Consider the following 26,363-nt stretch of genomic DNA (forward strand, 5'->3'; position numbering starts at 1 on the left):
GTAAACAATAAAACAAGTTACGTACCTGCCAAGCATATCGCGGGCCTCCAATTCCAGCCCTGCAGGCTGCAGTTAAAATAATCCAGCTGGCTCAGCAACTGTGTGGATGCCATTTACAGCAGCACTGTGTAAGTGGCAGGAAGGCTAACTCAGAGCTTCCTTTATTATTTTGCCCTCCCTGCTTTAAGCCCACTAGGACAGGATTTGCACAGTCAGAAATGCTGATTCTTGTGGCTTCAGCTCCCTGCATTGTGCCGGCTCTGGCAGCACAGTCCAGCTGCTTATGCATGCCTAATACATCTCCTAAGGGCATTTGTAAAGGAAAACAAGCTGTCCCTTCAAGGAAGGTAACAAACAATCCAAACTCAGCTGCATTTTACACAAATTACAGTGACTTGATTCCTACTGCGCCTCTGCCTGTGGCACAGAGTGTCTGGGATGTTGCTGAGTTTTCATCGGGTTTCACAGCTGCTCAGTAAAGATGGAACTTGTAAAATTTTTTATGTGTGGGAGAGACAAGTGCATACCTGCTGTGTATCTAATTGAAAGGCACAGATTCACTTTAGCCTGCTAAATCCTCCTCTTCCATCTCAGCCTATGCATGTTGTATTGTGGGCATGGCAATATGGGGTTGCACTATAACCTCAGCTACTGAAACGTATGTTCCCACGATGCAGGCTGAATACCAGTACTTGGCTCCTCTAAAATGTCTTTTTCAGTGTTCAGAATCTGCAGGATGGAGCTCTGCATCCTTTCTACCATACTTTAAATGCCAGTTCCTCTGCTCATAATGCTTGCTGGAGCACATAGTGCAGTATATTCTGTTCGACATTAACAAAAAATGTTCTACAGACTTCGAAAAGTGATGCTATTTAAACACATGGTAAAGAGGAGCTAAATCTACTGAAACAGATGTGCTTCCCTTCATCATGCAATGATAGCCACGACCACAAGAGCAAGGTCATTTTGAACAGCGTGTGCAAAGGGTAGAGGTGGAGTTTAGGAGGGTTTAGGAGGGTGTCCTAAACATTCAAGTGTTAGATGCACAACACATCCTTTTCTGCTCTCTTTTCAGACCACCGTGTGTTTTGACTGCATTGAAATGTTTGGCCTTCAGGGTATTATTCAGATATTAAATATCTTTGATTACAATTTTTCAGGGTTTAGGTACGATCCATTTTGCTTATCTTGATTCAGTTGTATGGTGGTGGGTGCCATTTGAGGTGACCTTGGGTATCTGAGACATCTCCAGAGGACTGGTTAGTATGATACTGGAAATTTGTGCTTTTCTGGATTAGCAAATGGAGGCTACATACCTGATGCAGCACTATGCAATGCTTTTATTTAGACAACTGAGTGAAACCCCGTGTGTCTATGCTTAGAAAGTGGTTCTAAGCCCCTCTTTATAGACATGAAGATGAAGAAGCAATATTTGGGTGTTATTAATCTCACCCTAGAGAAGACAGCTAAAACAGATCAAATGCATTGCATCCTAGAAATGCCTGTTCTTCTTCATTCCTTGATTTATTTCTATCAAAGTAGTTGGCAACTAGCTCACATGTAAGTTGTAGACATTAAAAGTCAGATGTTTTTAATTCCATCCTGGATGTAATACCTGATAAACAAAAGAGACAACCTGCTGTTGCCTAATCACACAAACTTTGCTTAAAACCTGCAAGACTACGAGGAAAGGCAGAGGCCAAATACAGCTATGGAGGACAATGTACCTTTGATATGCATGGTGTGTGTCTCATTAATTGGATACTGTTTGGCCCAGTGTGGGTACTAAGATAAAAATCTTGTGACATTGCAGTGCTGTAATATATCTGATTTTAATGTGGATCAGTCAATTCAAATCAGGATCGGTTTTTAATATAATGGACACATCTGGTATTTGGGTATTTGTAGTAGATAATATCTATGAAGATTTCTTTTTCTTATAGAGTTGTTGGATAAAGATCAAGCAACTAGGATCAAATATTCAATTAGTAAAGTCATTTCAATCTATAGGATACATTACCCTGAGTTTACTTTGAGGTTATGGATACCAAACATAGCTAATCAATCAATATGGTAATTGGTTCATAAAAGATGAAAGAGGTGATAACAATAAGAGTTGTTTTTCAATAAGTATTGTATCATGTCCTGTATTCATATTCTTTCTGATAAACTATGATTGTGACTATAAGATCACTTGTATTTTGTTGGACTAAACTCGATTTTTTACCTAAAGGCAGTAGTTCATAATTTCTGTATCCTTTGTGAACGTGCATTTCCATTAAGATCTGGATTATTTATTTGTTATAACCTATAAACCAGTAAAGCAAAACACAAACCAAGAAACCCCCAACCTCACTGAACAACTGGAATTCTGCTGAGCGGAAATGTTTTTATTTTTTCGGGTCAATATTTTCAGCTTATGAAGAAGTTTGAAATATAACATGCTGTGCCCTATTTTTTTTCTAGGTCTCCTATGTAAAAGCTATCGACATCTGGATGGCCGTGTGCCTTCTCTTTGTCTTTGCTGCGTTACTGGAATATGCAGCAGTCAACTTTGTTTCCCGGCAGCACAAGGAGTTTCTGAGGCTTCGAAGAAGGCAAAGAAGACAAAACAAGGTACAGCCGCTCTTTACTTGGGGTGACTGATTCTGCCCTGACAGCATGGTGATGTGCAGTTGATTTCTCACTTCAGTTCTTCTTGCCCTTGCAGGAGACTCTCGTTCTAAAGTTTCCTTTTGAGTGATTTACTCCTTGATAAAGAGCTGACAACTGGCCTCTTGGTTTATTTGCAGTTTATGAAGTTACCAACAAATGTCAATTTATTGGTCACTGATTCAAATAATTTTATTCCCTTCTTGCAAATGCTGGGGCAGCTGTACCTTCACAAATGTTGTACTACTATGTGGCACCCACCAGTGGATAAGGAACTGTTGGAAGCAATGACATAGATAGAGGACTGATATTATTTCCTTGACATCGCCCACATGTGCTGACATCAGCACATGCCTGAGCCCTGTCTTTTCTACTGCTACCCTAGCTAGTTATGCTAAAATGGGAGATTCCTTAGGGTAACCCATTATAGAGCAATCAGCAGTTCTGCCCTGACTTTTAAACCACCAGAAACTGGTGTTTTTCCCAACTGAAACGATGAAACATGGCCACTTTAAAAAAGAGAAGGATTAGAAGAATTTTCTCTCTAGATTCTACTACTTCACAGTTTGTTACTGATACAAACTTCAGGTTTTTGACAAAGGGCCTATTTGTGATTATCATTATCACATTCTATACCAGTGACTGAAATATAGTAGAGAAGCTTGGTTTTCACCTAGATGTCAGTCTAGAAATATTTTCAGGAAGTTTGTCCACATTTCCTAATTGTTTTCTTTGGTAAATGGAAAGACATTAGACATTAAATTGAATTTTAGTCCAGTTATGATCATTCCCACAACTCTAAAGTCTTCATTCTTCCTGTATCTATGTCACTGGTTTTCAGTATCAGTAGAAACATTTAGGTTTACACTGTGCATATGCAATTGCTAGGTGAAATAAACATTTGCTTGAGCTGCACGAGTGCTTCAAGTCGTAAATAATCGTTTCCTTTACAAAAGGGATGACAACAGTGGCACAGGGCATTTGTGTTTTGACAGGTCTGTCTAATAAGTGTTGTGTAGCTGAGGTAATATTTGATGGATGCTCTGGGAAGTAATCCAGTGCTGTTGTCTGGTTTAATATTATTGTCAGGTGAATTGAGATTCCTGGTAGATTACAGGAGAGACCAAAAATGTTTGCCTGTCTTCAGGTACGCATGCCAGATGCACTGCTACTAGAAGCCTTTGTTTCCAAAACCAGCCTGGCAGCAGCAGAAGCTTCTGTATGGAGTCTCTAATTTCAGTTTTGGATACAATGTCTTCTTTAGAGATGAACAATTAGGCAAGAAGCTACCATTAGTAAGTAACAGTATCCAGTGACATCACTCAAAAATTAGGAGGTTTTGGTCCATGGAAGTGGTAATTCATCTGCTGTGGGAATGATTATTCTGGTGAATATTACAAGAAAGTTATTTAAAATCAAATCACCAGAAGACCTGTGTTTATTCTAAGCCAGTTGGTAGATGGATTCTTTGCAAAATGGGTAATGCCCTAATTAAACACAAGGAAATATTCTGCTGACGTAAGAGACACCTATCCATTTGCACAGGCTTGCTCTCACTTTTCCTATAAATCTGGTTGTATGAATTTTAAAATAGGCAATAATGTTACTAAGGCCATCTCTTTAGGGTATGTTTTCTGCATTTCTTTACTTGAGTTTGTCTCTCAAAATTTCTCAGTTTATTTTGCCTTGAAAGTGATTCATGTTGTTTTTGCATGATGGTCGTCTCTAACTGAGCCATTCTTTTCTTTGCGTGTTGTGTATGTGTGTTGTGTTACCACTGTGCTATTCTCATTCTTGCTGCTGCTATCTATGCTGACACTCTGGGGACAGGCACAGACTATGACTGTTGGGAATGAAAGCATCGAGTCCGTGCTGCGCATGAATGGCTTGCGGAGCAAAGAGTCATCAGCTTACGGGACAGTGAATCAGATCGGCAGTTCAAGTTTGAGGGTAAAACTGTAGTGAGAAAGAGAAACAAGGGAGAGTTTTTAGTATGTGCAATGATGTCATAAATCAGCAAAATGGATGATTTTGATGTCATCACTAGTATGCTCTTGTATTCTCTTTGCTAAATGTCCCCACAAAATACACAGTACTGTCCACAGCTAAATGTCCCCACAAAATACACAGTACTGTCCACAGCATGAACAGCAGTTTCATGTTGTACATTCTTGTGGCCCATCCGTATGCTTGTTTTTTTCCATGGTCGGCTTGTGCCACCCCCATTCCAAATTTCCCAAGGAAAATGCATATATATTGGGTAGCCTGGTCCTGTATAAATATAGGGTTAATGGCAGGAACAAGAGCAGAGGAAATGACTTGACAGAAAATCCTACATTGTGTTATCTTTCAGATGAGCAACAAAATTTAGTATGTGTAATGAAATGCATTTTTATTGGTATGGTATTTATTCCTGAACCATCAACTTGAAGTTTTCCTCCTTGTGATGTCCTGAGTCCTGCTTAGTGGAGTATGAATAGCTATGAATGAAAAAAAAAATATGGCATTGGTTTCTTTTTATTGGCTTGGAGAAGAGCCATTGGTTGAAATGTTTTACACAGTAAAATCAGGGGTGAGTTGGGAGGTAATAAAATCAGTGATGGAGAGAGAAATAAGATTAGTGTGCAGCTCACTGCTTGATACTGGTGACTGAGAAATTAAATGTATTCATTCATATAAAATGGGACCAAGACTTAAATCTTTCAGGACTTGATTTCCTAGAACAAAAACATTACTTGAACAGCCTTTGAGGTGTAATGGGCCTCTGACTTTGATCAAGTTCTGTAAAGTTATGTGATTATAAGATGCAGATAATTTCAGCGGATTTTGTATACTGTAAAGGGAATTAGTAGCTTTGAAAATCAAAGCAAAAACCATAGTTAACATTACACAGCAAAATTAGAATAGAGTGTTTGCAATGCAATAAATTATTCACTTTCAGAGCTACAATCTCAAACTAGATTTACTGCTTGAGTAGAAGTGAGCCTTCCCTTCTGGATAATTTCTATTGTAGAAATAATCATATTTACATGTATACAAAACTAAGCATAAAAAGAAAAATCTCAGGGTCTTTCCAGAAGATATAACTATACTGCCACTGGAAAACTGATGCCAGACAACTACAAAACCAATCCAAGTCAGTAGTCAGTGTTGCATGTATTATCAGTCAGAAAGTCCTAGTAGTCTAGCTAAGGTTCTTGTAAGGCCTGGTTATCCTCTCTCTCAGGAAAGCTTGCAGAAACCTCTCTTCTACTTTTAATATTGTGTATTATATATATAGGCAGGGCAGTACACAGAGGGGCCATGTCACTGCAGTACTCTTCCTGCAGAGGCCTAAGAGCGAGCTGCACTGGCGCTGATTTCCCCTGGAGAACTTCCACCACAGAAGTGATGTGCACTTGAAAGGTGAACAGAGGAGACATACCAAGACCGAGGTTTCTGGAGCAATACTATCATAGCTGCAGCTCGGTACTTTTCTGCTCAAGAGAAGGACATTTATGTGCAGAGTACATAGCAACATAGCCTGTGGTGCCACAGGAAGCCTCACAAGTGGGTAACTTGACTTGCTGAGGTATTGCTCATTGAACCAAGGGTTTATGGTGAATGTAAATCTAGAAGTCATAGTCAAGAGGAGACAGTGTAGAAGAGGGGACATTGAATATTTATACCGCATCTCTCAGTGCTAATCTGGGGACATAAAAAATAGGCACTAAGTCATGTCTGACCAGGATTCCTGCATTTAGCAGCTAGATATACAAAATAAGAAGAATACTCTTCTCGGATTTGTAAGCCTTTGTCACTGCTTTTGTTATTGCTTCTGCTGGGTCTTGTTCTTGGTGCTACAACCCTCAAAGCACTGCATGAAAGCACAAGACACCTTAAGGGACCGTCAGATCTCTTAAGCCAAAGACCAGACTGGTTAATTCTTCTCTAGGAAAGCCTGGTTTGTATTGTTGATTGTCTGGAAATTGTATTTACAGCTGAACCATTGACCTGCCATTGCATTAGAAAAGATTGCACTATCAGAACCTGTTGCCATCTTCTATACAGAATAAATCCCTATATTCTCAGGTAATCAGTACTTCAACCTGTCTGCCTTCCCCATGCAGTTTCTGTTGGAAGAAGCATTCAATGCTTGTCCAAAAGATTTGTGTAGTCTTCCTGCTCACAATTAAATACACCCATCAGCAGCAATACTTCACGGCTGAGAGAAACAGTTGCCTATTTACTGTATATCATAATACTACTTTTTTCATAGAGTACAGGCTGCAGAAGCCATGACTCTGATGGTACTGAGGATGTAGTAGTTTCAATATATTAAAATCTGAATTTGCATAGTGCTAGATCACCTGAAAGAAAATAACTTCTTTTTAAAATATGTTTTGTAATAATCAAACGAGATTTGCTTATTTTTCAAAATGATGGGTTTCCAGGGAATCAGAACAACTCTGTTTACACAGGTTCAATCATCCCTTTTGAAAACAGTAATTATTATGTTATATGATCAGTAGTCAAAATGAGTCACAGTATACTGGTATTCATACCATCATCTCAAAGATGATGTCCTAAACTGTATGTGTGATGGTTATCACTGTGACCAAGAATAGAGGTTAAGTTTGGGACTGTTAGTGTTAAAAGCAATACTTTATAGCTTAAATGAAAAACCGTGCAGCTGGAGGCTTTGACAGACTTTAATCCCATGTGCAGGGAACACAGAGCAATACAAATAACAATGCTGCAGCCAAGGGGGTTCACATGCATGCAGATTAGCAAAGGGAGGCACAAATGGTGTCTTCAGTAGAAAGAGCTCGGACTGAGACTAAGTGATTACAGCAGCAAAGGATAATTCCACTAAGCAAAGAAGGCAGCATCAGAGAACTGTTGGTGTCTGGATGGAGCTGCTGGTGGCAAGGCAGGTACCCCAAGTGCCCAAAGTCACTGAGACTGTCAAGATAATATAGTATTTCCATCTTTAAAAATAAGACGTATGCATTAACACTGATTTTCAGAGGCTATCTCTGAAATACTTCTATCAGACCCCCCAAACGATTTTCCAAGGTTTTCTAGATTTACCCATTGAAAAACATCAGTGACTTCAGCCTGACTTTGCCTTTAAAACACTTGGTACTATTGTCCCCAGTGGAAATTTTTGCCCACTAGCACCCATGTGCACCACACTCAGCGGCATGACGTGCACGCTTCGTGTTATGTAAGGTGCCGCATCATGTGAATAATGGAAGTGCTCAAGGAAAGCCCTTTTTGCTGAGCTATTTTTGGTGCACACCAAATGAGCTCAAGCACACGAATTTCATTGTGAAAAATAGGAATCTGAGTCTGAATGACTTTCTCTCTCTCTCGTATCTTGCTTACTTAATAGATTAAAGAGCATTTAGCTTCTGCTGTAGATAAACACCTTCAAGATACTGTGGTTACTTTTATTTCTCCAGGTCGATTGTATTAGCTCTTTAATGTAACTGTGCAGAAAAAATCCAGTAGAAGATAAATACTCCAAAATGATCATTTAGCTTGAAGTTATAGTCCTGCATATGACTACAGAGAACCAGTTAAAAAATAGACATAATACATTTCAACACGTGGCCATATCACCTTGTGACTTCATCTGAATGTGCTTGTCTGTCTTTTCATTGTGAGCATGAATAGGAATGGCCCTACTTCACATCAGTCAAAGTACCTTTATTGTGTCTTAAATGGACTTACTACAGTGAGTTTAAACATATGAACAAAAGAATCATCTCAAACTAGAAAAACATCTTGATATGAATCCTTGGTCTAGCTCTAGGCACAAGTCTAAAGAGAGGCAGGAGTCCCCAAAGAAAGAGTAACCTGTAGGAAAAGAAGCAGTTTAGCCATGGGGGTGGTATCCAAGCAATGGATAAAAAAAATCCAGTAAGAGCAGTCTGTGCAGTTGGACAGTCTAAGCTTACTGGAAATGCAGATTTTCCAGTTAAAAGAAAACACAGACAAAGAAACAGTGGAAGAGCTTTTTATTTTTTTTTTTATAAGAGCCTGTATACAAGTGTCATGAAAAGTGAAATGGAAGATTTTACCTCCCTTATTGGAGGAGGGAATGTAAAAAAAACCTCAAAACAGGTATTTGTGTTTCATGTTTTACAGCCTCAGACACAATAAAGTGATAGGCTGTATGAGGTGGATTGAAAAATCCAAGTGAAAATGGAGTGAAAAACTCCAAGCCAAGAAATAGAAGAGAAAAAGGATAGTTACATTCCAAGGGAGACAATTCTGAAAACCAAATAAAAATTTGGGCACATTAAACATTCTGTAATCAAAGGCAGAATAATATATAGAATATGTAATACCAGTTCCTGAAAAGACTTCCAAATGTCAAGTCCCAAATATCTAAGAGTTAATTAAAGTGATAAAGTACAAGTGAACAAGCTAAAGTAATGGAATCCAAGTACCAAAGTAGGGGCAAAACCAGGTGAACAAAATTAGGAGAACTATTTTCAACTTATGAAAAAAAACCCAAAACAAAACAAAACCCCACATAAATTGAGGATAGGGAAAAAATGCCTAGTCTAGAGGTGGTGGAAATCAGAGAACTGGAGGACTGATGGGGAGCTGGTAAGGCTGCAGAATGGTGAATCTTTATATTTGCTGAAATTACCAGAGCAGTGCAACGCAGAGCACTCCATGGTTGCAGGGGACAGATAATCAAACTGTAGGGACCAGGCATGTCACCAAAGCACCAAGTAGGACATGACACAGTATAATGACTCATGTTGGCCACTTGCTAATACTTTAGCAAATTACTCCTTAAATAATCTATGAACAGGATATAAGCATTGTAAGGGGCTACAGAACAGTAATATTACAATATTTCCGATCTAGGATGATGAAGTGACTGTATGTTGCACCACCTGGGACAGGTAGGACTGGTAAAGCCAGAAGGAGTACTTGATAAAGTTTTTTTGTTTGTTTGCTCGGTAGTGTTACTTTGCTTTAGAAACTCTGAGTCCTCTCTCGTACCTACCCAGTGTGCAGTGGCTGAAAGGATCAGCTCTGAACTGACAAGCCTTGGGGACTGAAGTTTGCACTTCACTCGAGTGAGTTTGTCCTGGTAGTTACTCATGAACAGCAGGAAACACGCCAGAAATGAACTCTGCAGTTTTGCAGCTCATGAAAGGTACTCTCCAGCTGGGTGCAAATGTCTCATTTTTTATTATACTTAGGGGAGAGTGCAAACTGAAAATAGGGCAGAGGAAGCTGGAAAGAGACAAAAAACGGTGTTCTTATTTTTGACGCTTTAAAGCAGCAAGAAGTAGCTTTTCAAGAGCCATCTGCCACACACACAAGCTTTTGTTTTCCACATTATTTTAGAAAATGGTGATTCTTTTGCTGCATGTGTTCTGACCCACCTCATTTCATGGAAAAAAAAGACAGTGAAAAAAAAATGTCAAACATGTGTTTCATGATAAAAAGATTGAGAAAGGGGATTTCAGGAGGAGCATTTCAAACCTAAACTGCCCCTACTCAAGACTGCAGAAAGATAGTGAAAAGCCATAGCTGTCCCAAGATTTAAGTTTAAACTGCACAAGGGGTCAAGGAAACAACTTTGCCCCCAAGTTTTCTCCTTTGTTCTTTCCCTGTTGGTAGCTTACCTTTACTCTTTCCCTGACCAGACTCAGGACCCAATAAGGCCCTGGTCTCAGGGTTTCTTGCTGCAGTGATGGTCAGATCCTCTTTCCAATGGAGGGGTGAAGACATCTGGGAAGAGAACAGTTTCTGATCCCATGTTGCCAGGGGTCTGTCATGACACTTCTCATCAGTACTGAGGTCTGTCCCAAGCCTCATTTTCAACACCAGAGTATTTCAGCATGAATAAATATAAATTAGTATCTCTGCAAGAGAATTAAAGGGTCAGGCAGTTAGAGCCAAGCATAATGCAGACTGAGAATACCACCACTGCTGTATCCATGTATTTCTACCCTGACTGGCAATTGTGCTCGCCCTGCACATCTCCAGAGCATAGTACACCAGTTGTATCAAATTACATGGTAAATTGGTGAGATGGGCAAGTGTTCAGTAGGATCCATGAAATGCATATTTACATCTGACCCCATTAGTCCTGTTCTCCACAGGGGATAGAAGCTGCTATTTGAATGTAATTAATTGTGAAGCATTCTGTAATGATGTTGTCCAAATGACATTGTGCAAAACCAAATTGTATTACTAGACTGTTGAAACGTCATGCTGTCTCAAGGTCTGTAAAACTTCATGGATTCCAGTAAAATCCAGGTTTTATAGTACTTTTTAAAAAGTGATGTTGAAGCCATTTGTTTCTCTTTTTTTCTAGAGGGAAAACAACATTGTTTAGTTATTCAAGTTAACAGCCATGGCTTACAGCAAACTCATCAGTCAGAGCCTGATTCTTACACGTTTAGTTTGATTTAATGATTAGACATGTTTATTTCACTTGATCCACTGCTACAGCAAGAAGCGATTTACTGTAAATATGAATATCTGTACTTGGGTATTTCTCTTGCAGCCTGATTGTCTTCCTTTTTTTTTTTTAATTTTTATTTTTTAATTTTTGTAATAACACTAATCTGTCCTGCACAAAAGAATCAATTGGTCAACTGGGAGTAGATGGATAGGTGGAGAAGATTTTCTTTGCTTCAACATAAGAAAGAGGCTAGGGAACATTACACTGGAAGCTATAAACACCTTGAAACTGCACATATTCTGAGCACTTGTTACCGAGTCTTTCCAGAGTCCCTACAATGATTCATTTCAAGTTGGGAGGATCTGAAAACACCATGCCAAGCCCAGTCACAGGTCACTAAAAATTTGCCCCCTTCCACTCTCTGTGACTGGACTCTCTCAGAAGCAGCTTAGAACTGTCACAGCCCTGGCTTTTCCCACAGAACACTTCTTTACTACAACAGGATCAATGTCAAGGAGGACTTACTATAGGAAAGGTCAGTTTTCCAGTGGCTTGTTGAATGTATCTGACATACTGAGTGTGTCAGAGTGTTTTTAGCTCCCGGAGAAACAAATCGGAAAGGTCAGAAAAGGCTGCTTGTGCTTGGCAAAGGACATGAAAAGACAGAAGTCCAGAATCCTATGAATTTCTGCACTGAGCCTGTAACTTCTCTCTGAGAGATAGCATAGCTCTTCAGATAATTTAATTTCTAACTTGTGTATGTCATTTCTCATACAGATACTGCATTTGTACACACACATTTATAATCCACTTGCATAAGTGCAAGTTATTTTGCCGCAGTGTCAAGGTTTTAATTGCTCAGTAATATCACGACAAGAGTCCTAGGAGATATGACACCTTTTTTTTCCATGTCTCACCTCACCCTCTTCAAGTGGTTCTTCATGTAGTTTTCTGAGATAACTCTTTCTGCTAGTCATGTGGAAGTGCTCTGCCTGTGACTGACTCATTCATTTTTCTGTTAAGCCTTCTCAAGCTTGCTGGTGGTAGAGACTTGTCTTCAGGTGTTCTGTAATCTTCATCTGTTAAAGCAATAACTAATTAAGAATGAAGATCACAAACCCTGTTCATTAGAGATTATCTGAGTTGCACAAATGAGAGATCTTGCATGACATTCTAGGAAAGCAAGTGGTGTGTTTCCTCTTCAGGATGTAAAGTCTTAGAGATACCTGAGTGTAGCAGGCATGACACTCCCTAGCACAAACTTCCTGAGAAATTAATCTATCTGTTGTCTACGACAGCTTTCTCATGCACTTCCATGGGGGGCTCACTTTTCTAATAGGATTTGTTTCTGTTAAATTGACAGGAAAGAGCTGTACAGCAGATATTTATGGAAAAAACAAAGGGTTTTACCACACTCATGGTCTTCAGGTTTTGCAAAGCACAGTGTAGAACCAGACACTAAGCCTTCTCATTTATCCCATCTGCAGAATTTTCATCTTGTGGGCTTCTTTCTGTGCTGAGCATGGCAGGCAATGGAAATTATATCAAGCCTTATCAAGTGTGATGCCACTGCAGGCTGGTGAGATAGAGAGAACCTGTGCATCACAGAATGATCTTTTAGAGCCTTGGGAATCTTCTGCCTGGAAGATGTACAAGATCGTAGTACTCTTTTCCACCATTACATACCTAGTTAGATGAATTAAGATGTATTTGTCTGGTTCCATGTGTTTTGTTTCATGTGCAGCATGCCTGCTTATACTACATAAGTACTCTGTCCTAACTGAAAGGCTAGTGATCGTGCCACTGTCAGGGGACCTCCCATGCAAAATTTGGGGGACATTCTTGTGTTTGCAAATATTTACACCAACAAGTGGATACTCAAGTCTTCTGAAAATCACTTGCTCTTGCTCAATAATTTTCCAACCCTACCAATAGATTATATAAGTATTTCCTATAACCTTTCAGTGGCTCTTGCAAAAAAAATTACCTTTCTTGCAAGTTTTGCAAGTTCTTGCCCCATCCTTTGCAGAGGAGCAGTGGCAAATTATGCAGCTATTTAAGTGTAGTTTCCTTATTAGACCATAATGTCAGCTAATCTTCCATCAGATGGGTCTCTCCTTGGGTATTTGTGCATGTATATGTATATGTGTGTCGAAAAAGAGGAGGTGTAATATATTTTAGATATTGTTCTCTCTACATTAGCTTTTGTTTTGCTGATTAAGGATACCAGGTAAACTTGGACACCAGAGTGAAAGGAGTAGGCGTATTTTACTAGTGCGGACCAAATAATGTAACAGTAAAACATGCAGTAAGAAAATGTAGAATAATGCACCTAAAGCAACAAATAGGAAAATACAGGGTAATGCATCAAATCGTTGCTGCATGAGAGAAAAAACAGTGACAAAGAAAGATCCATCACCACTTGCACACGTTACCATCACCCAGACCCGCAGTGGCTGGGCAGCCCCGGGTACAGCGATGGTTTGGGGAGCCTGTCCCGGCAAGTGGGAAATCCTGTGCGGGGCGTCCACCCGTAGGTGAGGCTTCCACAGTCACTGCAAACGGGCCCAGCCTTATATACCCCCAAATCACAAGCCAGAATAGCTGGCACCTTTGTTTTGAGTGGAAAATTTCTGGTTTCATTCTCCTGTTGGATTCCACCCAAAGCCTGGCCAGGGCTCGGAGGGGGAAACCAAGGGAGTTTCTAACAAGGGCAGATACGTGGGTTCTCAGCCTTGAACAAGGCTAAACAAGGGAAGCTGGATACATTCTCTCAGCATTTCGTCCTCACTACTGATTATATTCTAGGCTGCATCTTTCACTAGAGAGCTTACATACTTTGTTAATGATTACATACCAAGTTAGAAGCTTTAGCTTGGGGCCTGTTGTTCAGGCTTCAGTACTTCAGTGCTTTAGCACTTTTTACATCAGCATAAGTGGGTTGTTATAACTTAGTACAATACCTACTAGCACAATGGTTATCAGTTATAGAATATACAGGATTCATCTGTAGGTCAACTCTGGCTTGGGCCAGTTGTCCAAGCCTTAGCACTTCAGCTTTACATTGTATTTCCCACATAGGTCACTGTATTTCTTTTGTGTCCGTCTAATAATTGCCAGTTTCCCCCAGGCTCTTGTATGCTGGCATGTCCTGCCATGCCTGGGCTTCAGATTTTCTGAATTTATTAATTTTATGTTGCTCTCTGAGCTTCTTACATTTGGGTATCATGCTTTTCACTCCAGGTAGCCTCACCAATATTTCTAGTAATGATTTCCCTAGTAAAACTAAAGAGGATTAGTTGTTCCTTGATTTATCTGCTACCTTCAAAATTATTGCTCTCTATATAATTTTTTAAAAAATATCTCTCAACCTTTTCCTACAAAGCATGAGCTTAGTTGTTCTTCCCACCCAGTTTGAAAACCTTTTTTTAGGCTTTTCAGTCTAACAATGTGGTCTTCATGTAACATTTGTTTTCAGCTTAACCTTTCTACCTAGCAAAAGTCAAATTTCTTATCACAGACCCCATAAGACTGGATTCCTATCAGAAATAATAGATCTTTATTATAGTTTTTAAAAAAATACTTGTAAACATTTTTTTAGTCATGTCTACAGAAAGGTATAATACTGGATTTAGATTCTTGCTTTCAGGTTTACATCTTAGACAAAATGAACTTGCCTGATAAAGCTAAGCATGCTGCATTATAGTCAGAAGGCAAAGGAACTTGGTAGGAACATTTCTTCTGGTCATTATCCCAACTTAGAAGTTAAATAGCCAATGTATCCTTGAAACTCATGGAGCATCTCTTCAGCAGCCAGCTACATCTCTGCTGTGGGAAGCTCCATCTGGAGATGGTTAACCCCAAGAAGGCTGTCCCGTGTTAGGCCAGGGCTCTGTCTAGAGCAGGAAGCTCTCTGTGACAGCAATACGTCCTCAATACATCCTCCTGAGCTCCAGGACTTTGCAGCTCAAGGACTTTCTAAGCCAGAAGTAGTATTTTTGTGATGAGTAGCATTTACTATTTATGGATAGAGCAGTCAGTTGAATGTGATGATTTATGAATTATTAAAACACTTTTCTTAAACTTGCTATGAGTTGTTCATATTAGCTCCTCAGCTCTTGTGGGACTAGGAGTACCTATTGCCACTGGAGCCACCAGGAGTGCACACTGGGAGTGAAAAGGGTGTTGGAAGTGGAGGAAGGTCTTGTGTAAGGTTAATCAAGAAATAGTAATAACCAAAGCTGTGTATTAGATGAAAGCAAACGGGATGACTAATGGTTTTGCAAATTGTAATGCATATTTACAGGGTTCAGCTGGTGTTTGTCACGAACATAGTAGTAACACTGAGTTCAGTGATTGTGCCTGCAGGGAGAGCAGGGTTGAAAGAGAAAGGGTAAGAGCTAGTTACTCTAGTTTTCTTTCCTGATCTGAGGTATTTCTGTTTGTACAATTACATGAACAAGAGCAGGAATAAATTTAGCATATTTAAGGACTTAGCATAAGCCAACTTCATCCTGCCTTTTCTGATTTCTCAGATGGTGGTTGGGGGCTACCCACAGTCCTTAGCCCATACAGTCAAGGAAGAAAAACAATGGAGGAAAACAAGGTTATTTACTCCCATAATTTAAAAAAAAAAGTAAATCATGAAACACTAAGTCAGTGCTGCTGTTCCAAGGCTTCACCTTCACATTGTCTTCAGATCTTACATAAAAACAATTGATTAGCTAGCTGTTGAAGTTCTTTTTTTAAAATGTTTTTGAGCACTGCTATTTTGTTCCTTATTTTGGAGATGTCCTAGATTTGTCTGTCATGAACTACAGTGGAGTCACTTCTGTATTTTTTGCTGATGGGTTGGTCTTTTATTATTCTGCCCTTAGTGCTATCTATGTGCTATCTATGGATGTTCATGTAGTGGAGATATAAACTGCACTTTTTTATAGGAACCAGAAAGGAGAGTGAAGAAAGAGTAATAAAAAGTCTGGAGAGGGTAGCTTTTTGCAGGCACAGGAAATGTTGTCTTGCTCCCTAGCCATAAATGTTCTTTTTTTTTTTTTTTTTTTTTTTTTTCCAAGTTTTCACAAAGGGTGTTTTTTTCCTCAAATACATGACAGCTCTTTTAAGATGCTCTGGTGCTGTATACTCTTGTTCTTCTATTATTTCTAGATACTGGGGATGCCTGTTTGTGTTGTCTGTCTCTTATTTGCTCTTTGATCTTTGTTCACTTTCCTTTGTGGCTTATATTGTGTTATTTTGTTGTAAAAATAATCTATTTGAGTTTTACTTTTTGATTCATGAAGACTGATGATTTTGCCACCCTTCTTTGTTCTGTTACTACTTTTACTTTTGTTCAATGAGTTATCTTGTGGGTATTTGTGTAGCTGGGGTTGAATATCAGACTTATATCATGACAACAGAATTTTTTCATCAGATGCTGTGTTTGAATCTAACAGCTGTTATTTCCTGAATATTTTTTCTACCCCAGTGAGGCTCATAGATGGTTTTATTGCATGTGACATCCCAGTCACTGTTCTCAGAGTCTCACTTTTTTTTCTTTTTGTCACTGCTATACCTTCCTTGCTGCCCAACCTGACTCTCAGGAGTCTCAAATATTTACCTCCTTCAGGTATGAAACAAGAACCTGTTCTCCTGCTGTCAGGTCTTATTCATCTGAGAGGAGATAGAAAGGTATTTTAGGGGGTGTACCACACCTTATCGCTTGTGTGATCTGCAGGCTGCCTTAGCCAAAAACAAATGACTGCACTCCCAAAGTGCTGTACCCCAGGGGTACAGGGATGCCCAAAGGGTAATGGGCATGCCATGGTGGGATGTGAATTTTGACCTTCCTTTTCCCACAAGTCCTCCCCGCTTGCCTTCCATAACAAAGTGGAGATGTCTTAGGAATTGGTACCAAATTCATATGAATCTGGGGATCTTTTCTGCCAGCAGCTTTCAAAGCTTCAAAGCAAAGAGGCTTAGACTTTAGCCTATTTGCATGTTTAAAGAATTACAACATAGAGAAAGCTGTTTGGCCTGGACAGCTATTGATTTCTATTCTGTTCTTCAAGCTACAAACACAGAATCATAAGATGGCAAGGAACAGGACCAGAAGAGCCCCTGAGAGCCAGCTGGCAGAGCCAGTACCAGACAGTACACTGGGAGATTTACAGTTGCTGAAAATATTAATCAGTGGTGTTAAACAGTTTCTTCTGTAATGTGCCCAATATATCAAGAGTGAGTTTAAGAGACATTTGTGAGGAATTGTTCCTCAGGGAGCCTCTGAGTTGAATTATATTTCTTTGTGGATGTGCTGACCCTCAGTTGAGTATTTCTGATTTACACCTTGTAATTCTCCTTGACTTGTGAGTACTCCTGGAACAAAGGTCAGTAAAAAAGTCTCTGAACAATTATTTACCATTCTGGACAGGTATAGCAATAGGCTCTTTCTACGCTAAGGCTCTCTGGTTCCCCTTCCTTCTGCAGCAGCACAGGTTACAGCTGCAGATATGCTGCTGGAATACAGCTACACAAGTTTGTATTTTGTTAACTTGTGCCAATCTCCTACTGAGCTGTCTGCTTTCTGAGTCTGTGTGCTCATCCTTTCTTAGCACTGAGAACTGTCTTTCACCCTTATAGACCTTTTAGAGGTTACTCCTAATTTTAACTTCTATCTGGTCTGAGGAAACAATTTTTCAACACGCAGATGAGGAACGAGGATTAATCTAATACTTATTTTGACAGTGATATAAAATCCATAAAGGCATGATGCAGTCTAAAAACAATCTGCCTGAGCAATTAGCTCAGTAATCAGACATTTAAAAAACAGTGGCAGAAGAGGAGAGCTATGGATTAAGATGCATGATGATTTTCTTTATTTAATAGAAAAGCATGCAGAATTTTAATTATGATCAGGAGATTTTACGTTTGCTGCAAGTACTCATGTGGGTTGCTAACGTGACAAATGTGATTTGACAAGGAAGGACCACACAAGGCAAGACTTGAAAACTGGCAGATAGGAATATAGTGACTATTTCATTTTGGGCCCTGCAAGAGAACACATATCTGAAATGAATATGTGACAAGTGGGGAGTATTGGATTTCTGTGTGAGGAGTTGACAAGTCAGACAAACAGCGGCCATATATTATCTGCGATGGCAAAAAGATCACATCATTTATAACCTTTGAAGCAACAGGAAAACTGAACGCAACATCATCTTATAATGATCTAAGAGAGAACTGTCTCTCTCTTTTTTTCTTTTTTTTTTTTTTTCCCCTTTTCTCCCTGGTTATATATAGCTGTTAGAGAGGGCTCTGCTGAGCGGAAAATGGAACATATGATCAAGGGCAGTCCAGTGAGTCAATTTACTGACTAATACTGTAGATTATCATGTCAAATATATAGCACCAGCAGTATGAACAATAATGAAGCCTGGTTTATTTCTTTCCTGTAAATTGAAACGAAGATGTGATTGGAATTGTCACACCTTGGATATATGAGCCAGATTCTCTTAATCATCCAAAACAAATTGCCTTATTCTTTATATTGACGTCTATTTTAGGAGCCATTCCAATACTGGCAAGCTGAAACCATCTATTTAAATGTGTCAAACACATTTAAAATATCCTCTAGACATCTGTCCCCTCAGGTGATGGTTCAATGGTCTTGTGCTTTGAAATACCTGCTCCCCTCAGACCCAAAGAAGGGATAACTCAGCCTTTCATCCTGTGGGGAGAAATCATTCAGTGCAATGCCATGCAGAGCCACTGCAAATGAGCTCCAGGATCATCAGTAAACCATCCAGCCATGAAGCCAACATGGCAAGAGACTCATAGAAAGCCCAGGCGGCCAGCAAAAGGAGCCTTTCACTGCCTGGATTCAGAATGTCAGTGGCCAAGCATGAGGAGGGGTATATTGCCAATATTGTCCATGGGTTTTCTATTACTTTTGTTTTCTTTTCAAATTACAGGGAGAACATATCCACGTGTTTTGTAGGTTTGTTTATGGCCTTGATCAGTAAGGTGATATTTTCTGTAACGTCAAATTGAACACCACATGAAGAGAAGGTACAGTTAGTAATATGGCAAAGTTTCCACTCCATACAGAAGTGATTCATTTTCATTTAGCTGTACAAAATCAGGGTTCTTGTGTTGTGCTGGTGTCCAAGCTCCAAGAGAGTTTTGGAACCAGGTGAATAGGAGAGGTTTGGAACACCTCTTCTATGAGGACAGGCTGAGAGAGCTGGGGTTGTTCAGCCTGAAGAAGGGAAGGCTCCAGGGAGACTTTATTGTGGCCTTTCAGTACTTAATAGGGGCTTATAAGAGAGAGGACAGAAATTTTAGTAGGGCCTGTTGTGACAGGACAAATGGTAATGGTTTCATGCTAAGGGAAGGTACACTCAGACTAGATAGAAGGAAGAAATGTTTTACAATGCGGTTGGTGAAACACTGGAACAGGTTGCCCAGAGAGGTGTTAGATGCCCCATCCCTGTAAACATCCAAGGTCAGGCTGGATGGGCCTCTGAGCAACCTGGTCTAGTTGAAGATGTCCCTGCTCATTGCACTATTAGACTAGGTGACCTTTGAAGGCCCCTTCCAATCCAAACTATGATTCTATGACTATGATTCTATGATTCTATGAAAGTTTGATCACCCTTTCAATCTATCAAAATTCTAGCCAGATCTGAATGAGCAAACACTTAGAGAATTAGCATTTGAATTGCAAGTCACTGGCATTCCTTCATTGATAAAGAGTACATAATCAATGTTATTGACTTCTAAACTCCTTTCTCTAGGAACAGAGCTGAAAGTAATTGGAGAGACATTTACTAACTGCTTGCTAAAGATAAGTCACAAAACCCAAATATTGCTTATCTGTTAAGTAGTTTCCTCAAGGTGGTGTGTAAACTAATGTAGGAATTAGCATAGTGTTGTAAATTTAGCACATATAAGTAAAAGCAGATGGTACTGCTATGATTGGACATGTCACTGAAGTATTACAGAGCATGCCAAATCTTTAATCTATTACTATTTGCATATACTACCACATTACTCAGTTTTCAGTAGACAAGAACAACATGTACTATGCACAAACAACTGTTTTTGCTGAGATTTATACTTAGAATAAAAGTAAAATGCTGTTTTGCAGCACTCGTGTTCACTTCCAAAGCCTCCAAATGGTTCATGTTGCACATTCTGGGTGTTCAGAGAAAAGGCACAGACAGCTCATGGGCCAACAGACTTGGTGATCTTCAGCTTTCTGTGCCAGCAAAGGGTCACGCTGTATATGACGAACAGTAGTACAAATGAGTAGCGATACATTTCAAAATACTTTGTGGTACTGGAAATCTTTTTCGCAATTAGGAGCTCTGTGGATATCCAGAAGTGGAAGGTTTTCATTTTAGAAAAATCAACTATTTTCCTGCTTATTCTTAAAAGGTAAAGTAACACCTCTCAGTTCAGAGGTGGTCTTGGTGAGGTGGAACTCTCCTTTTATGATTTATCTTTTCTTTGGAGGAAGAGAATTTAGCCTCAAAGAGCAGAAAAGGGCAGGAGCAGACAGGCGTTGAGGAAGGAACTGAATTTTGTAAGCAGAAGGTGGAGGTCACATGTTTGGAAATCAGTGAGGAAAAAAGCATCAAAGAGGAGGTAGGCAAGGGCAGAACTAGAAATTAGTGAGGCAAAAATTGTGGTAGAAAAAAGTATGAAAGGAGTTGAGAAGAGACAGATGCAGAAGGAAGGAGACAGGGAAGCAAAAGGACCAAGAGAAGCTACTGAACACTCTTTTCTTAATCAATTTGCCTGTGTTTCGCATTACTTGTTTTAACACCCCATACATGGTTCCAGCTGACAGGACAAACAAATCAGGTTGATGCTCACTCATTTTAAATGCACAGTGTGTGTGATATCCTATTGTGCAGTATTTAGGCTGCCCCCAAACCCATCATCTTGTCTGATCCTGGTAGAGTGGTCCTCTCTGGTACTCATGAGGCTGTTGGGTGTCCAGTGAACTAGAAATTCATGCTGCCAGGTCTCCATTTGTCTGAGGGGGCTCCTGCACATCTTCATTCTCTGGCTTACTGGCATATTTTCTGAAGACAATCCTACCCCAGGTGTTATCCCCTCAGAAAAGTAGGACCTCAAGGTCAGGTGATCGTAGGGCCTCAAAGTGAATCCTGACCTCATCAGTATACCCAAGGACAGGTTTCTCCAGAGCTCCAGCACTGCAACACTGATTTAGAATTACTCCAGGACACATAAAATATGTAACATTTAACATGCACATTTCAGGAAGGCTTCTGACATAGCAACCATTTATTCAGGTGTTATTCTTGTGCTCTCCCCTCTAGATAAATTAATCAAACAATTCTTCTCTGTTTTCCTTGATATTCTTGAGCAAAACGAGTTCAGATGAGCATATGAGATCCTCTTCCAAGAATACCTCTTCCACTGCTATAGCCATGCTTCCACCTTTCATCTGCCTATACCTCTCAGTATTGACTTTTCTTATGTACTATTAAATCTATTGTTTCAGGTTATCCTTCAATCTGTTTTGCCAAGTTAAAAAAAAGTCCATCACCGGGAGATCTGTTGCTTAGCTACTGGCCTGGGCAGATGGTCCTCCTGGAGAGGTGTCAGCACCCCACCAAAGAGCCTGTTCATGGGCAGAGAGGATTGGAAAGGTTTAATAACCCTTGCCCATGTGTTCTGTATCCCTGCCCCTCAGAACTGTATTCCCATCTGAAAGGGAAAGGCTAACAGAAAAGTTAGCATTTTGAGAAGTTATTCAAAATGGAGTTTTCAGTTTGATAAATGCTCTGGAAAGAGCTCTTAACCTTCAGACAGAATACCAAAATTATCACTAGGTGGACTTCCCACTAACAAATGCCTTTAGGGAATACAAAAGGCATTAGATGACTAAATTAAGTATATGCTCACATTATTATGTATGTACACATATCTACATGTGTGGGCGCATAAAGACTGTGTGAGAACATATATTTATGTATGTAACACAGTAAAAAAAAAAAAAAAAGTATCACACCCATTTTAAATGGAATCTTATTTCATTTCCCATTGTATGAATACTTCTAATGACCTTGTAGGATTTGTGGATTTATTACTTACCAGATGAGAAAAAAAAACAATCCCCAACAATTCTGTGTAAAGATTGCACTATCAAGTTGCTACAGCACTGAGTGCCAACGATTTTTACCTCATGATGAATGTTTATTTTGTTGTGAATAAATAATATCAGTTTTATAGAGCAACCTTCATAGGAGAAAATCAAAATGAAAATAGAGAAGTCTATTTGTGTAGTACATTCTAATACATTCCAACCGTCAAGATGTTTCTAAGTTGCAACAATTTAATTTTAGAAACATGTTTGAAGTGCAGATAGCTGGCAAATACTTTGTTTAACCCAATCACACTTCAGAGCTATGTAAAAACAGCTAGAGAAATACAGATTGAGATCTTGGCTAACAATAAGAGCTAAATGGTATGCAAGCCAGAAAGGATAATTTGTGTAATAAAAGAAAAGAACCTCAAATCTTTATTTATTGGAAGACTGGTATTAAGAACAGATAACTGAAAAAGGAAAGTGTTTATCAGTTGGTTTGTCTCCTCAGAAAAAAAAACACACACAAAACTTATAAAATTTGCATGTGAACACTTTAAGATTATTCAGATATTCTGGACTATTTTTAGCAACAGAATATAAATTATTAATATAATTTGCAATATTTAATTTGTTTTGTGCAGTAGTTGCATAAATTAGACGTGTGAATGTCTGAGAAAGCTCTGGTAATCTCCATCTGTGTTTGTTGGGGTTTGTTCAGGGTGTTTGCTGTAGCAAATGGCTTGAAAGAGAGAATCTACCAACAGAGACGAAAAAAGCCTCTTCCTTCCCCTTCCCCTTCCTGGTATCAAGCAGGAGACAGCCAGTGCTCAGCAAGGGGCTCAGATGCCACAGGTCCCAGCATTCTGACCGTAGCCCTGGCCTAGGCAGGGAGGACAGTGTCTGCTGTCCCTGGCCTGCCGCAGGGTAGGCTGCAGATCAGCTCCAAAAACTAGAGAAGCTGAGGGAATCAAAATCTAAGCCTGAAAAAATTGCCATCAATACACTTTTTTTTTAATTATTATTTTGACTGTTTGACATATGAGTTACTCTGAGATGCCACAGTCAGGGCATGGGGGTATTCTAACAAAATCATCTAAGATGATTACAACTGAGGCAGAGGCCAGTTTTCCCAAACTGGCAGAGGCCAGTTTATTTCCCAAAGGTGCAATAAACCAAATCTTCCCCAAACTATTTAAATCTGCTTTTAGGGGGGCTGTGAGCTCAGGTGCCCCATATGCTATGATGGCAGCTTCCCCAAGCCCGTCACACATCCAGGGAAACCGTGTACCCTTGTCCTGGGACGGGACTGACTGGGCAGTGTTGGTCCTGCCACCGATTTCAGGGCAGGGGACCTCTGAAGTCTGGGGCTGGGGCTTGAATGCTGCTAACAGCAGGCAGGTAAGGCAATCTCCTTGTGCCCCATCTCATCCCTTCTGGGGCAGATGCTTTGCAGAAAGAAAGAGAAAGCGGGAAAGGTGAATTTTAGGTACAGTAGCAAATATAGTCTTGCTTTACATTATTTTGCTTAGACGTGCCATGAACACACACACTAGCTGAAACAGTCACATATTTAAACACTAACATTGCAGTTTGCTCCGTCTTGCGTGAGCAGAAGTTAGTTGCCCTATATCCAACAGATTTCTGGTCAGAGGAGATTATCCTTGAAATCTAGGTCATTGACATGTATTTGTCTGATGTAAAACAAACTAATGTTCCCACAAATAAACCGGCCAACCTCTGCCTTCATCAGAGAGAGAGACTGGCAGATGAGTTATCCAAGAGCAGTCAAGTCTCAAGACTTCATTGTCCTCAGAGGATTTAATATCCAGGCAAATAATAATACACAGATCACTGTGTCTGGATATTTTAAGGCATTACTTTCATTCAAAACAAAGGGAAACCCAGATACTGTGTCAGGAATAGATCTGCTGTTATTTAGGAACTATAACTCTCTATCATAACTTCTATGATGCTATGCAAAACAGCAGTTCATCTGGTTCACCCTCCCTCCTTACCAGCTTCCCTCCTCCAAAATTGAAATGTTAATTATGTTACATCTAAAACATGAAGTTGAATAAGAAATTTACATTAGCTGCGTTTGCAAAATCAAGAGAAGGAAGCCTTGCTTTACTAAAGAAAAAAGAACTTTTTTTTTTGTTTTGGTAACAATCTGATCACCCTTACTGACTGTATAATTTTTATTATTAAAGTAATCTCTGAAAAATTTAGATTCCACTTAAAGATGTTTCAAGCCAGGAAAATTTTTTTGCTCCACAACATGTTTAAATCATGTTACTCTTTCAGTCGGATAATGTTCAATTCCTACTTGAAGAGGGTGAAGCCACATTAACTACCATTTCATTATTGTATTAACAACAGTTCACTTGCTGTTCTTACAGACTGAGTAAGTAAATCACTCATGCTTCAGAAATTCTTATGCTGTTTATTGGAGATAGGGGGTCTTATTAAACACAGCTTTCTAAAACAAACCCAAATTTGTTCATTGGAAACCTTTACCAAAGACCACAATGACCAATTCCTGTTCCATTAATTAAAATATTGGTGCTATTTATAATACAGTGTCTATTTTACTTAGATTTCATAAAGCATGAGTGCCCAAATGAGAGAAAAAACAAACCACAGTGAGCAGGAAAATTGGTGTTAAGAGAGTATGCTTTTGTTGAAATGTCTTGGTGAATATTTAGGAAAAACAACTTAGGCCAAATTCTAGGAAGTGTTTCATCTATACTTTGAGCAAGATTGAAGTGAGTGACAATTTTGCATCACCTGCTCCTCTGAACCCCAGATTAACAAGGAGTAGGAATGGCATCTGGAGTAGATGAGCAGAGATCCAGAACTCTTCAGGGTGGAACAAACCCAGGAACTTGGCTAGTGACCTCTTTACTACCAAATGCTACCAGAGCTTGCTCCATCTTCCCCTTTACCCCATCTAAGAAACAAAGGTTTGCATTCTGTATCAGCAGGATTTAGTCTCAAGGAATAAATTTGTGAAGAAAAAATTAAAAAAAAAAGGAAGTACCAAAAACTAGGTGAAATGCAGGACATTTCAACATTGGCTTCCACTCCCTGCATCTTATCCAGAGGTGAAAGACCTGAATTCCCACAGGACATGCCATATTCATTGAGAAAGAATGGCTTCTGTTCCAGGATCTTTTCTCCAGCATTGGTCAGGCATGGATATTGAGACAAATTGTATTTAAAAGCTCCAAGACAAACTTAGAAGGACTTTTCTGTCCTCTGAAAATAAGCAACGAAGGCTGCGCTTTTGCATGAACTAGGTTGCACTTTCAGCAGCTGTATCTGGACCTATGAATCTGTGCCATTGTGCTATTTTCATCATCTGAAATGTTCTCACACAATGATTTACACAAGTAAATGAAAGATAACTTCCTTTTAAAAAAGAAATTGTCCCTTTCTCCTTCATGGTGTTATTGTATTTTATCCTACTTCCTGCATTTAAAAAAAACAAAAAAAACCCAAAAAACAACAAACCCTCCTAAAATCATAACCTACCCATTTTTCTTCCATTTATTAATTTTCACAATGATTTTATGGTCTCTGTGATATTGTCCCCCAAACACAGCTTTTCTATGATGAAGAAATCTCATCTACTTTGTTTGTCCTCATGCAGAAAATGTATTTTACCATCCTTGCTGCTCTTCATCATATTTTATCTAATTGTGCTATTTTCTTTACTGAGTTTGAGTGAACAGAAGTGCTCCTTGTGTTCAAAAACTGATCACACTCTGAGTGGATAAAATGGCAGAATGACGGGCTCTGCTTCATTTGCCCATTGTCTAACTGCTGCTTAGCAGAGGACTAATGTTGTCAGAATCATCTACATGGTAATTCCCCAAACTCCCACCCAGGAAAGAACCAATTTTGAGCCTATTACTGTCTATGTATAATTAGGGTTATCTTTTGTAATGTGCTTTACCTTGCCCTTATCAACCCTGTGTATCATTTACTGCCATTTTGTTACTTAGTCACTCAGCATTTATTTAGAAATCCTTCTGGAAAGCCTGGCTTAGAGTTGTCCACTTTGAACAGACTGTTTCACATGTGTACCTTCCCTTGGAAACCTTTGTCCCAGCTCATTTATAAATTTCTTCTTTGATACTCGTTCTTGCACAGATTCTTGGGGATTCC

The 26,363-nt window shown here is 39.4% G+C and overlaps 1 protein-coding gene across 5 annotated transcripts in view; it reads left to right on the top strand.

Moving 5' to 3' along the window:
- The window catches only part of GLRA2 (glycine receptor alpha 2), a 131,489-nt gene that overhangs the window by 99,141 nt on the left and 5,985 nt on the right, over positions 1-26,363 (top strand). For 3 of the 5 annotated variants that reach the window (XM_026868249.1, XM_026868258.1, XM_026868284.1), the window contains exons 8-9: positions 2,467-2,616; positions 4,483-4,602. In XM_026868249.1, coding sequence (XP_026724050.1) covers positions 2,467-2,616; positions 4,483-4,602 — 270 coding nt within the window. The remainder of the gene's footprint in view (positions 1-2,466; positions 2,617-4,482; positions 4,603-26,363) is intronic. The other 2 variants (XM_026868266.1, XM_026868277.1) reach the window with 1 other exon arrangement.

This window comes from Athene cunicularia (genome assembly GCF_003259725.1).
Source record: "Athene cunicularia isolate RWA chromosome 1 unlocalized genomic scaffold, athCun1 chr1_part1, whole genome shotgun sequence".
Classification (NCBI taxonomy): Eukaryota; Metazoa; Chordata; class Aves; order Strigiformes; family Strigidae; genus Athene; species Athene cunicularia.